Here is a 13,353-nt window from a genome sequence, read left to right on the forward strand (position 1 = left end):
AAGTACAAATTCCAACCGAATTACAACAGATGAGATTTTGTGACGTCATTGGCAAGAGATATTTTGGACTTTTTTGTGTTACAGTCACAAAATAACAGTTATTTTTAGACTTCTATTATAAAAGTTAAGGGTAAAAGTTACGGAAGACTTTTATTTCTTTGATCAGAAAATAACTCTTATTCTTTGACTTTTATTTTAAAAGTCTGAAATAACAGTTACTTTATGGACTTATAAATAAAAAATGGTGAATAACGATTAATCGATGACTTTTAAAGTAAAACTTATAACTGTAACGGTTCCTGAAATAAATTGAATGATTTTCTAATTCATTTCGAATTGAATGAATAATTTTTATGAATTTTCCAGATTTTATTTGTGCTTTCTTTTGAGAACAAAAAGTGTAAAAATTTTAAAAAATCAATGTTAACTGCATAGTAAATAAAATTCAGGTAGATTTAATCTATATCTCGTCCATGTAGCCATGCTCGTAGGCGTGCCGCACCGTCTTGAAGATCTCCTCGTTGGCCGCGTCGCCGCCAATGTCCAGGGACAACTGATAGAAGGCCTGGCCATGCATGTCCGTGTCGCAGAGCCGGGACAACTCGGCGCAATCCGGCTCGCTGCCCAGCATCCAGGGCATGAAGTGCATGCAGACCATCACCCCGTAGAAGGCGTATCGCTTGAAGTGCTCCTCGAATCGTTCGAAACTGGAAATACAAGGGAAATGAGTAACTGAATCCCCTGAATCCTTAACCCACCTGTAGTCCTTCAAGAGCTGCTCCACCCGCTCGTCGCTCAGCTCGTCCCGGTTGCGATGCAGAACCAATTCCAGCATCTCGATCATCCGTTTGTGGTACTTCCGCAGCAGATCCGCAAAGATCTCCTCCCTGCCCGAGGACGGCGTGTTCATGTACATGAAGAAGCTCAGGTCAATGGCCGTCGAGCTGAAGCGCAGCTCCTGGAAGTCGATGGTCTTGATGCCATCCACCTGGCCATCGTCGCCGTAGTGGAAGAGCACGTTGTTGCGATTGAAGTCGCCGTGCTGGAAGGTGGCAAAATAACTCTCACAGGACGTGGTGCGAATCCGCTCCAGCAGATGCGTTGGCCGGTCGAAGTACTTCTCGCGCAGACGCTCGATGGCCAGGGAAAACCCCTCATCCGCTTGCGAATCCCTGAGGAGCTGCTCCCGCCGGCGGTCGTAGAACTCGTAGAAGCGATCGAAGGCCACGCGATAGAGCACATCAAAGCCGGCCTTCCCTGAAGTGGAGACAAAGGACATGTCCAGGAGGCCCGAGCGCAGGCGGGCATGCACCTGCGGCTGGAGGATGCGGGTGGCATAGCCCAGGGCATGGAAGGGCCCGATCAGAGCCACCATGGCCTCCAGTTGATCGCGGCGGAGGATGAGGCGCGGGCCCAACTGGTAGCCGTCGCCCTTGAGATGCTTGAGGGCCAGCACGGATTCGCGACCGCTGCCGAGACCTGAAATTAACTAGGAATTAGTGAGGAGGAAGAGGAGGATCACTTATCCACCCACCTCTGACCAATCCGAACCGGGCAAAGTAGCAGCTGGGCACCCAGTTGGCCACCAGCTCGCTGGACAGGTGGCTCGTCCGCAGCAGATGCTCGTAGGCGGGCAGGATCTCGGCGTAGGCGAACACCTCGTTGGCGAACTGGATGTACGAGTTGCTCTGCTCGCGGAACTCCTTCTCGCCCTTCATCAGCTTGACCAGGACGACCTCGGTGCGGCTGCGTTCGCCGGCAACCAGATCCAGTTGCACCGTGTACAGGGCCGACATGAAGCCGTCCAGCCCGGTGGAGCACTCCACCCGGTGGCCCGCCAGGGAGACGCCCGATCCGAAGTACTTGAAGATCTCGTAGACGAGATGCCGCTCAATGTAGTCCAACTGCTCTTGCTGCGTCGACATTTTGCAATGGCGAGGAGAGTTGATTGTTGATTGCTTTCACGAGCCAGTGGGGCGTTGACCCGACCGCCAGTCCCCAATCCCCGATAAACGACCCGTCCTCCAGCTCCAGCAACACCAACCAGTTACTGCGTTACTGCGTTAATTGGGATCTCAATTGGTGGGCGCTTCTTATGTAGTAGCCACTTGCCACCTCCCCCCTCCCTGGAGGGAAAATCGGGGATTATCTGGGTAAAATTCATTAAGATCCACGTAAGATAACCCGGGAACGGGAACCGTTAAATCGCAATCCGAATCCGATCACTTGGTTTTTTGAATTCCGCAACAGCTGATGTGCGTGACTGTCAAACTATCGACAGCTGATCGACCAGGGCTGCAAAGCTGACTAAGGTCAGTGGGAAAATGTTATTTAATGTTGGCCAGTGTGAATTGGTCACAGTGCGAAAACTTAGTTTAGGCAACACCCAGTTTAACATTAAAAACAAATATAAAAGGGGAAATTTAAAAGGTACACCTATTTGAAATTAAAAATCTGAGGCATATGCCTGTTTATTTAGTGTATTTCATCAAAACGGCGCAGTGTACTTTTACTTCTAGCCCGTGACTCACGACCGTGACTCGCAACATGTGATTTTTCCCGTGACCGGCGACCGGCTGCCCAGTGCTTGTCCCATCCCTGGTTGCATTGCGCAAAAAATAATAAACAGAAGATCTCGTTTTTGCTCGCCGAATTGGATTGCTATTCATTTTACCATTTATTTACCAAATAGCACCCGAGCAAAGCTGCAGATTTGTGATGAGTAAGTAGAGGGGACTACCAACCAACTAGATCCAGGGGCCCATCAACTCTTAGATTTCGTGTTTTATTTAAAATTGTTATGTTAAATTACAAAAAAATTTTATCACAATTAGAATTATTTTCGTTTCATCCTTTTGTCGCTGTTGTTGTTGTAGTCGTTGTGCTTTTTAATAGAAAAGTGTGTAAAGTTGAATGGATATTACGATGGATCCTAGAACTTGGAGTCGTCGTTTCGGTGGACATGTCGCTGCTTGCCTGGAATTGATGGGGTTGTATATGTGAGGATGAGGATCAGGATCGATAGTTCCACTTACGGCCGTTGCAGTGGCGCCCATAGAATCCCGGATGGCACTTGCAGTGCTTGTGGGAGGTGCAGGTGCCATTGCGGCACTTGCAAATGGAGCGCTGCTTGCGTCCGATCTCGCAGTGATCGCCCCGCAATCCATTGGGGCAGCGGCACAGGTTGTTCCCGATGCAGCGACCCTCGTTCTTGCAGGGAATCACGCACTTGGCTGTGGGGGAAATCAGGGAAATCAGGCTGCCTATCTACATATTCACATCCCCTTGGGGATCACAGTACTCACAGTACTCGCAGCGCAGGCCGTAGTATCCCTTGGAGCACTGGCACTTGTCCTTCTGTATGCACTTGCCGCCATTCAGGCACTTGTCCTTGCAAATACCTGTGAAGTAGCAGGGGGATTGGTGGTTATCTACCCACTTTAAAGCACTGTTACAGCCCACTTAATACCCTGTATTTTCTTCAAACCAGGGACCGTAACTGTTATGAGATTTATGTTATAAAAAACACATTTTAACAGTTACTTTCGGATTCGTAAAGTAAAACTCAAAGAATAACTGTTATTTTTTGAGTTTTATAATAAAAGTTGACAAATAACAGTTATTCGTCGTGATCAAAAATAAAACTCAAACTTGATTTATGGCGATTTAGTGGGTAAAATAAATTTAAAAAAAATATAGTTATAAAATATGCGCGGTTGGCTTTTTTTTTAAAGATTTTTAGTAAGTTATATAAAACTCGGTTAGCATGTTTTTTTTAATTATTTCAGTTTTTCAAAAATGTCAAGGGACAAATAACAGTTATTTTTTGAGTTTTATTATAAAAATCAAATAAATAAAAATCATTACTAACAAAAATAATGGTGTATTTAAAAAAATTGTAGGACCTTTCTAAGTTCGTGATTTTTTTGGTAAGAAAAATGTACAATAACAGTTATTTTCGGTCCCTGCTTCAAACACCCATCACTAATCCTATTCTACATTCTCCCTTGCAGCCGGAATGCTGAGAGGAGTCCTCTGTGCGCCGCAGCCGCGTCTGCTGTCCCTGCGTCGCTGCCTCAGCTCAGCGGCTGGAGGATCTGCAGGATCGGGAGTATCGGGAGGCTCTGGAGAAGGCACTCCCCTGCGCCCACGTCCAAATGCCCTGACTGACGAGATAATACGCGTCGATCATGCCGGCGAACTGGGCGCCGATCGCATCTACGCCGGCCAGATGGCCATTCTGGGCAACGGGCCGCTGGGCAAGACCATCGGCCACATGTGGGAGCAGGAGAAGGAGCATCGCCGCCAGTTCGAGCAGCTCATCCAGCAGCATCGCGTCCGTCCGACGATCATGACGCCGCTGTGGAACGTGGCCGGCTTTGTGCTGGGCGCCGGAACAGCGCTGATGGGCGAAAAGGCGGCCATGGCCTGCACGGTGGCCGTGGAGACGGTGATTGTGGAGCACTACAACGATCAGCTGCGCCAGATCATGGAGGCACCGCATCCGGACAAGGTATGAGGTAGCCGAAACCCCCACTTTAACTAGCTGATTTTTTTTCTGATTTTACAGGAGCTGCTGGCCACGATCACCAAGTTCCGGGACGAGGAGCAGGAGCACCACGACACCGGCATCGATCACGGGGCCGAGCAGGCGCCCTTCTACGCGGCCCTGACCGAGGTGATCAAGTTCGGCTGCAAGACGGCCATAGCCATCTCGAAGAAGATCTAGATCTAGATCTAGATACATAAAGATCCCCTGTATATACCACACACTATAAGCATTAAAGATAGAGAATCCACTCACCACCTTCGCACTGGGTGCCCTGGTAGCCCTCCGGACAGGTGCAGATCGACGGCGCCGTGCAGTTGCCCCCGTTGAGGCACTGCGGGAAGCAGAAGGCCGTCTCGCAGTACTGGCCCGTGTAGCCCACGTTGCACTTGCAAATGTGCTGCTCGTTGCAGTAGCCGTTCTTGCCGCACTTCAAGCTGCATTCTGGATCGGGAGCTTAAGTTTTTTTAGTTTAGTTCAATGTTCAATGTTACACCGTTCGCAGGCAAGACGAGGCATTAACACTCATTTAACACACACAGTACACAGTACACAGTTCAGTCACATCTAGACTCACACTAAACGGAGCACATTGGAGTGGAAAGTGGATAGATCGGCAGATAGATAGAAAAGCGGTTGGCGGGGTTGGAGTAATCTAATCCCTGGGACTATCAAGAACATGTAGTGCTAAACTTTATTTGAACCCATTTCAAGAAACCTCGAAATAATGATTGAATCGAACTGGCAAGGAAAACATTGATTTGTGAGTATGTTACGCACCCTATAAAGTATTATATTCGAGTCGATCTAGCCATGTCCGTCTGTCCGTCCGTTTGTCTGTCCGTTTGTCCGTATGAACGTTGAGATCTTAAAGACTTCGAAAAATTTGAAATGCAATTTTGTAGGGCCTATTAATACCTATTGAAATGTAGAGGACATTTTTCAAATCGGACCATTCATGAAAAAGTTGTGAGCAAATAATGGAATTCAATAGTATAAACAATTTATTGATTAATTGTAAACCAAAGTCTTAGTTAATCGCAATTAGTCAGAGTTTGTAAATTCCATTTTGAAGGCTTGTCTTGCAGTCGTTTTGCCATGTGGGTAAGGTGGGCTGGGGGAGTTGTGGAAAGCTGGGCGCGGAAAAGCCGTGAAAAGCGACTACATTGTGGCGAATGGGAACGGGAATGGCATGCTGGATGGATGGAAGGAGTCGGAGGAGTGTTGTGCACAACATGTAGATGCTAAATTACAATTACTATCGACTAGATAAAAGCATTGCTTGATATTTCATATACACTACCTTGCAAAGTTGTTAGTGAAGTAGGGTTGGAAGCGTCTATATCATACACACCTCTGTGGGCGCATTCCTTTTTGAAGTTGAGTCGAATGGGTGTGCCTGAGAGCGGCTTGTTGTGGCGCGTCTGGATCTTGAGGCCGACGTTGAAGGACGCGGTGCCGGAGCTGTTGCCGGTGCAGGGCAGGAAGATGCTGAAATCTGGCTTGGAATGAGTGGGTTGGCTGGATGAGCCCGGCTCCGGACCATACTTACTCTTCTGCTCCTGCGGAATGCGGCCGCTCTTGCGGATGGACAGCGTGGGCGCCTTCAGGATGCTCTCGTCCATCGTCTGCAGGCGATCGAAGTCGTAGAAGTACTTGCGCCGCCCCGACTTCCACGTGAAGTTCACGTAGTTCACCTCGGACGGGATCACCAGGAAGTTGTACAGCGTGGTGTCGCGCAGATCGTTGGTCACCCGGCTGTTGTGGATGGCGTACAGGCGTTCCGAGTAGCCCTGCGGGAAGTAGAGCGCTGTGGAGGAGCGGTTCCGGTAAGAAGAACTAATTATTTAATGCACACAACAAAAAAATGTCGTCGTAAAATCGATATGTCCATGTGAATTTCACTTAATTCATACTCATATCGTTTTTACCTGAAATATTCATCAAATTGATCTTAAATAATATCATTTGGTCGAATTCTCTCTCTCGGAGATTCTCTAAATTCGAAAAAGAGCGCAAGAAGCAATATGGCGATCAAAATTACGTGAGTGGAAGTAAGAAAGCGACTATGCCAAGTAAAATTGATATTACGGAAATATCGCTTTTACGGTTCGACCATATCAAGTTAAAATTGATCTTAAATAAGGTAAAATGGACCCACGTTTCATATCGATTTTTTTTTTGGTCAACAATGTTATAGATTTCACCACCTACCAGTGAGCATCTTGAGCTGCTGCTCGTTGATCCACAGCGAGATGCCGCTCTCCTCGTTGCGGTTGTTCCGGTTGCCACCGCCTCCTCCGTTTCCGTTTCCTCCTCCTCCGCCGCCGCCTCCTCCTCCTCCTCCTCCGCCGCCGCCCTGGTGTTTCTTCCGCTGACCCCGTCGCGGCTGGGGACCACCAGGACCACCGATGTCGTGGTCCGCATAGTTGTCCAGGCCATCGCTGGCGTTGCCGTGGCTCTCCTCCGAACTGGACGAGTCCGATCTTCTGTTGTTGTTGCTATTGTTATTGTTATTGTTCCGATTGTGCTGGTGCTGGCGACACTCGAGCTGGCCGATGCAGAGGAGCGTGTGCACGATCAGCACCAGATAGAACCACTTGACCAGGCAGCCGATGCCCTGATGGCTCATAGTTTCCCCAGCTGCCAAAGCAAACAGAACAGAAACAGAAACGGAGATCGAAATTAAAAATAAACGTTGGCGGGTCTCCAATCCCCTCCAGATATCGGATATCTGATTGCTTATTGCCGATCACTGATTGCCATTCCCATGCCCACACCCGTGCAGTTTGTTTATCTTTGGCCATATTTGCAGACCCTCGATCTCTATCTATTTGCGATTCGGTTTCGCTGCTCTGGACGCGACGTATCGCGGGTATTATCTATTTGCCCAAGGGGATTGAGTGCTAGGACTTAAGAATTCCAGGAAAAGTGTTTAAAAATAGCTTTAAATTATTTTGTGAGACCTAAATATGCCATGATTTCACATAATATCAGAAAAATTGTAATATCACATGTTTATTATTTGATTACAATGTTTCAAACTATTTTTCTTTAATTGTAAATCATATTTTACTGATGATTCCTTGAGGAATTTCGGAAAAAAACCCAAACCCAATGGTTAGATATAAATTATCTATATATATATATTATGAAAATGATTTCTAGAGACTGCAGTGATCTAAACTTGGCTCCATTTATCATTTCAGCTCCTTTTGGCTACCCTGCCCCCTGGTCGCACATAAAACCTATAAAGCACAAGCGAAGCGAGAAGATGCCAGCCACAAATTGAAGTGTCCCCATTCCGGTGCATCCCCTGCCCTCGGCTAAAAAACCCCCAACTTCGGCCAGCTCAGCCAGATTGAAGCGGTAAAGGGCAGACTCTCGAGTGAAGGGGCAGCGGTGGAGGGAGAGCAGGTACAAAGTCGTTAGCACTTTGCCTGGTGTGAAGTTACCCAAGTCAACGAGGGCCAGCCCAGTCTGCGATCTCCATCTCCAACTCCAACTCCATCTCCATCTCCAGGCAGCCTTGTTACACGGCAGACCGGACAGCCAGAAGCCAGTCGTTTAACACGGCCAACAAGTGAACGGACAAAAGAGCGGACAGCCGTTCAGTGCTGCCGCTTAGGCTTCTTTTTCGTCTCACCAACTTCAGTGGATCTCAGTTGGGTGAGTACAATATTGATTTAATACCCTGTATATTATAACATAAATAATGAATTAATTACAAAATGTATGTGGTTAACCCCTTACATTTTAGAGAAAAATAATAGTAGGGTTTAAACCTTGGGGTAACATCGCATACAAAGCATTATAAACTGAAGAATTCGCGTTTTATAAGAGTGCAAATCCTTATTGGTTTTATAGTGCATTTAAAATTTGAGTTTCCCGCTAAGAAACAGCTCCTTTGGCATCACTGCGGACTGGACAAGCCATCGATCGACGTTGTTGTCCGTCCATCACGTATGAATGGGTTGCTCTGAGATTCGGGGACAGGGCAAACGACGATGATGGGCCAGAAAACAAGTTAAGCTGTCTTAATAAGATCAAACATGGCGATTATGAGGAATTACTTGGAGATAATGACATCGGCCAGAGCGTCTCGAAAGACTCTCGAAGATTCTGCCCTCAGTTGGGGAAGTGGAGAGATCGGAGATCAGCAGAACTCAAACTCAGGCTCAAACTCCTCTGCAAAACGGCCTGGGAAACGATTTCGTCAAGTGAACTAATTGCTACTTCTGGACTCCCAGGGCTCCCAAGGCTCCCACGTACATACAGCCGATTTGTAATTGAATCAGTGCTTTGGAGGACAGAGGATCGTAGGCGGAAGTACTGCTTTTGGCATGGAACAACGCAATATATGTATATGGTACGACTATAGTACACGAGATTGGCACCGAAATCGGGACCGCTGTGGGGATCTCGGGATCGGGACCAGGCCAGACCTCGATTTCCTATAAATACAGCGTTCACGCTTTGTTTTGAAATTATTTTTATTTCGTGCTAATTAATGGTCGCCGATAAGCAGGCACATGATGGCGATAGCCGGCTCCGGCGCATAGATAATCCCACTCATGGTCAAATCTAAGTCCGAATCTGAATTGGAATTTCCAGCTACATATATCGCACTACCACTCAAGCTTAGTCAGCTAAGTTGGGGTTAATAAGAGTGCATTAGGATATTATATATTGGGGATTTTCCCGTTATAAGGTAGCTTGTAAATGTGCTACACAATATCAACTTAACCTAGAGATGATCTCAGTTTTCTGTAGATTTGCAAAGTTCAAAGATGAGATTTCTCAGGGGCTGGCAATACTGCTGGGAAATTCCAACCATATAAAATGTAATAGGTTAGTGATACATGGGTTTGGATCATCTAAAGTTCAAACTATTGTTAGTTTGCCTATATTTCATCTGAAGAATTCGCGTGTGAATATTTCTAGTTCTCAGTGTAGCTGTCTCCGTTGGAAGATCAGGTGTAAAGTTCAAAGATGAGCAGTACTATTGGGAAATTTCAACCATATAAAATGTATAAGCTTAATGATACATATTTGTTTGGATCATAAAACTATCATTGATGCACTTTAGTTTGCCTATATTTCATCTGAAGAATTCGCGTTTTGTGTGTGAATATTTCTTGTTCTCAGTGTAGCTGTCTCCGTTGGAAGATCAGGTGCAGTAGGAGAAGAAGAGGACGGCATTATTATCAAACTCCATATCAGGTCGATGGAATGAAGATGAGGCCATGTATTGTTGTTGTTGCTGCTGTCGTCAACGATATAATTGCTTCAACTTGAGAGAAAGGGACAGATTAACATTTTAGCGTGAAACCGGCGACAAGACAACAGCCGGAGAAAGAGGCGAGAGGGAGATGGCGATCGTGGAGGAGGAGGAGAAGGAGGAGGAGGAGGACGATGAGAAGGAGGAGCAGTAGCAATCAAAGTAGGAACAGCAGCAACAACAATTTGTTAGCTCTTTACGATTATTGCCTTTCTCACACCTTATTACCAAGAAAATAAAGAAGCAGCATCCACAGGGGCAACAACAAATACGCAACGATGAGACGTGAAAAAAAGAATACAAAAAAAAAAAAAGAAAAACACACACACAAGGCACAACAAAAGGCAACAACAACGGCAACATAGCCGAGAACAAGAAGCTGCCCCTTCGCAGTGGACTAAACCTGGAGTGGAGAGGAGTGGACTGAGTGAGTGGAGTGGGAATCGGAATTGAGACTGGAAAAGGGAGTGGGAGGGACTGGAAATCGCACACTCACAACCATTCTCGCACACCCATAAACGGTGTACTGCAAGTGCAAGCGAGAGGTGAGCAGTTCATAAACAATCTCTACACAAAAAATTAATATACACCAAGAGGGTAATCATTTAGATTATAAATAAAGATTATAAAAGGATTTCAATGCTAAATCATAGGTTTACTCAAAAAATTTCAACTAAATACATCCTACAAAAAAAGCTTTCAAAAAGATTTAAATGATTATACGAATTTCATTAACAATCTTGTGTTTTTCCCAAGAGATTATAAATCACATGAAAAATCACAAAAACTTCAACTAAATACATCCTAGAAAAAAGGTTTCAAAAAGATTTAAATGATTATACGAATTTCATTAACAATCTTATGTTTTTCCCAAGTGTATTATATAAGGAGAGTACCAACAACTTGTTGGCTGAAAAAAAGTCAACGGCTAAAAGGATTTCAAATGAAAGAGCGAGCCAAAGGATGAGCGAGGGAGACGGTGATATCGGGAGAGGGAGAGTTACTTTCCCGGCTACCGATTTGAATGAGTTGTTGAGTGCTCAACAGCAACAACAACAACAAGTGGCACTTGTAGCTCTGTTTGTTTAATGAAACAACAGTCGCACACACACACACCAACACCTTACACCCAACACCAACGAGACTTTGTGAAACACCAACAAAAACACCTTGGGCAAATAAAGCAGACAGGACGGCAACAGTCGACTGGCCGATACTCTGCACCGCTCTAACCCTGGCCAATTGGAGGCTTGCCCATCGGATCTCTGAAGATGATTTGCATGGAAAGAAAATAGTTTCTAAAAACAATAGTATCTATATATTATCTAAGGTTCTAAAAGTACAACAGGTACTATAAACCATTCTAAAATGTATTTTGAAAATGATTATGCCACACAGTATAGAACTTTATATTATGTTCCGTATAAGTTTTTTCTTTAAAAATAATTCTAGTTCAAGATATACCTCTATTAACTTCTACCTCTATTTAACATTTGTATGCTTTTGCCTTAATATGCTGCCTATTTTTGTTCTCTGTGTAGGTCAACCTGTGAACCCTGACCTAGAGGGTGCTGGCCCATTCGTACTTCGGCCGACTGGCACAACCCATTAATCCTGGCTGCTACTCCTACTGATGATAACGATCACCAATTGAGTGGCAGAGGAGCAGGAGGAGGAGGAGGAGGTGGGGCAGAAGGAGGAGAGCCAGACAACAGGCGGATAACAACGCCTGTCTCCAAGTGGGCTCAAGTGCCGCAGGAATTGGAGTTGGAGGAGGAGGAGGAGCAGCAAGAGAAGGGGCAGCGAGACACGCAGGCTGTGGCAGCAGAAGCAGAAGCAGAAACAGAGGCCAAAAGCAGAAGCAGAAGCTACTTGAGAGCCACAGAATTCCGATTCCGATGAGGCGATCGTGTGTCTATATGCATGCTGAAGAGCCAGGCAACGCGCAGTCGCACAGCCACCATTCCACTCCATTACCAGTTCGCAGATCGCCGCTTCCAGCATCCAGCATCCAGCATCCACCAGCCAGCATCTACCGTCCACCAGCCAGCATCTACCGTCCAGCTCCCAGGAGCTGGCAATCAAATGGCCAACGTTGGACAATGACTTTCACGCCTTTCGAGCGCGCCAAAACGGACAAGTCATGTACAGGCGGCCAAGAGGCATCCCAGATACCCTACCTACCTACCTACAGTACCTATTTTTATTTAATCCAGGTAAGTTAAATATATTTTGTTATTAGTGAAAATCCTTGAAATCCGAATACTTTTTCTGTAAACATCCAATTATATAGTATATCTTTTAATTGTTAGGGAAGTTTGAACTAGGATCTTTTATATGATAATGGTTCAGTTAAATTATTTTAAATTTGATTTATTTGTGTATTATATTTTGTCCATGCACTTTTCACCCAGAAGCCTCTCGTTTTCAATTTCCGTTACGATCGATCAGCACTCAAGCCTTCAATTTGAACTTCAACTTTCGAGTGGGTTGACAGCGCAGGGGGAGGGATATTAATTGCTAATTGAAACCGAACGGACAATCGCCCCAATTGATATGGCAAAAAAACTGCAAGTGTTTTCGCTCTTTGGCGGTTTAGTTAGTTCTTATCGCTAAATTACGCTTGTGCGCGATTAACCCTGGATGTCTGGAGTATTCACAACAATCACATAAAGTTAAGATCGCAGGTTAGTTTTCAAAATTTCAAATTTGCACACTTTACGTACTCGTTGGCCGTCGCCGGACCCAAAAAAAAAGGCAATAAACAGTCGCTTCGGTTGGATTGGCCGTTGTTGACTCGGTTGACAAATCAAAAATGGTTGACAAGTCCACAAAAAATATATACACTTTTATTTGCCGAATTCCTTGAGCCTTCGATTTTTCACGAATTCCGTAGCGTCGAAGCTTTTTTGTTTGGACACAAACGCGAACAGAATTGGCCTCTGAGAATACAATATCGCGCAGAGTTTCGGGTGCGACCGTCGCGCTGCAGCTCCTTAGCTGATCTGGACAGTCCAACGAAACCCGGGGAACGTTTCGCTCGAATCCCAGTGATGCCTACTCCTCAGTCAGAGCACCAATAAAACGCTAGAAAAGGTAAAGCGGTTGATTTCCTTTCAGTTTTAAAGCAGTAAAAAAAATATATACTTTTTTAACTGGTTTAAAAAATATTAAATTATTATAGTGGACCATTGTCATTAAATTTTATTAAAAATCGTTAGATTAGGCCTCTTTGTTTAGGGCATGATTTCTAATAGTTAAATACTTTTTGAGGCATAAATTTCTCTCTACAATCAACCGTTTCAGTGTTTCACAATTGAAACATTTTAAGCAACTTGGAATTTTTTTTTAAATATTAAAAAATGTTGCTGAAAGTATTTATTTATTGAACACAGAAAATAGCCAAACTAACAACACTACTCACGCTGCATCTCTCGCCTCTCCATTGCTCTCTCAAACCTCTTCCAACCGCAACCGCGCTCTTAAATAATGTTTACTTAATTATTAAGGGAAGATTCTCTAT

At 45.2% G+C, this 13,353-nt stretch overlaps 3 protein-coding genes and 1 long non-coding RNA gene across 8 annotated transcripts; 2 read left to right on the forward strand and 2 right to left on the reverse strand.

Moving 5' to 3' along the window:
• Positions 1 to 372: 372 nt before the first annotated feature.
• On the reverse strand, positions 373 to 2,248 carry LOC108067448 (uncharacterized). The gene is made up of 3 exons (XM_044396071.2): positions 1,535 to 2,248; positions 759 to 1,479; positions 373 to 707 (listed from the first exon to the last, which is right to left on the reverse strand). The coding sequence occupies exons 1-3, from the start codon at positions 1,923 to 1,925 to the stop codon at positions 461 to 463; spliced, it is 1,359 nt and encodes a 452-aa protein (XP_044252006.1). The 5' UTR covers positions 1,926 to 2,248; the 3' UTR covers positions 373 to 460.
• Positions 2,249 to 2,573: 325 nt separating this feature from the next.
• Positions 2,574 to 4,794, forward strand: Coq7 (ubiquinone biosynthesis protein COQ7, mitochondrial). Of its 2 annotated transcripts, none has more exons than XM_017156736.3 (3): positions 2,574 to 2,722; positions 4,014 to 4,513; positions 4,571 to 4,788. In XM_017156736.3, exons 1-3 carry the CDS (start codon positions 2,719 to 2,721, stop codon positions 4,727 to 4,729), a joined length of 663 nt encoding a protein of 220 aa, XP_017012225.2. In that variant the 5' UTR covers positions 2,574 to 2,718; the 3' UTR covers positions 4,730 to 4,788. The 2 variants fall into 2 exon arrangements, with proteins under 2 accessions (XP_017012225.2, XP_070075158.1); XM_070219057.1 differs by lacking the exon at positions 2,574 to 2,722 and adding an exon at positions 3,912 to 3,929 and having other exon boundaries at positions 4,571 to 4,794.
• Positions 2,765 to 12,832, reverse strand: shf (WNT inhibitory factor 1). Of its 4 annotated transcripts, none has more exons than XM_017156725.3 (8): positions 12,557 to 12,832; positions 6,764 to 7,192; positions 6,102 to 6,359; positions 5,904 to 6,047; positions 4,805 to 4,993; positions 3,306 to 3,401; positions 3,036 to 3,233; positions 2,765 to 2,976 (listed from the first exon to the last, which is right to left on the reverse strand). In XM_017156725.3, exons 2-8 carry the CDS (start codon positions 7,179 to 7,181, stop codon positions 2,933 to 2,935), a joined length of 1,347 nt encoding a protein of 448 aa, XP_017012214.1. In that variant the 5' UTR covers positions 7,182 to 7,192; positions 12,557 to 12,832; the 3' UTR covers positions 2,765 to 2,932. The 4 variants fall into 4 exon arrangements, with proteins under 4 accessions (XP_017012214.1, XP_017012207.1, XP_017012199.1 ...); XM_017156718.3 differs by having other exon boundaries at positions 4,805 to 5,005; XM_017156710.3 differs by having other exon boundaries at positions 5,853 to 6,047.
• On the forward strand, positions 6,254 to 12,038 carry LOC138913897 (uncharacterized). The gene is made up of 3 exons (XR_011419771.1): positions 6,254 to 6,378; positions 7,759 to 8,218; positions 11,372 to 12,038. It is a non-coding gene; the product is annotated as an uncharacterized lncRNA (long non-coding RNA).
• Positions 12,833 to 13,353: the final 521 nt, after the last annotated feature.

Source organism: Drosophila takahashii, chromosome X (genome assembly GCF_030179915.1).
Source record: "Drosophila takahashii strain IR98-3 E-12201 chromosome X, DtakHiC1v2, whole genome shotgun sequence".
Lineage (NCBI taxonomy): Eukaryota > Metazoa > Arthropoda > Insecta > Diptera > Drosophilidae > Drosophila > Drosophila takahashii.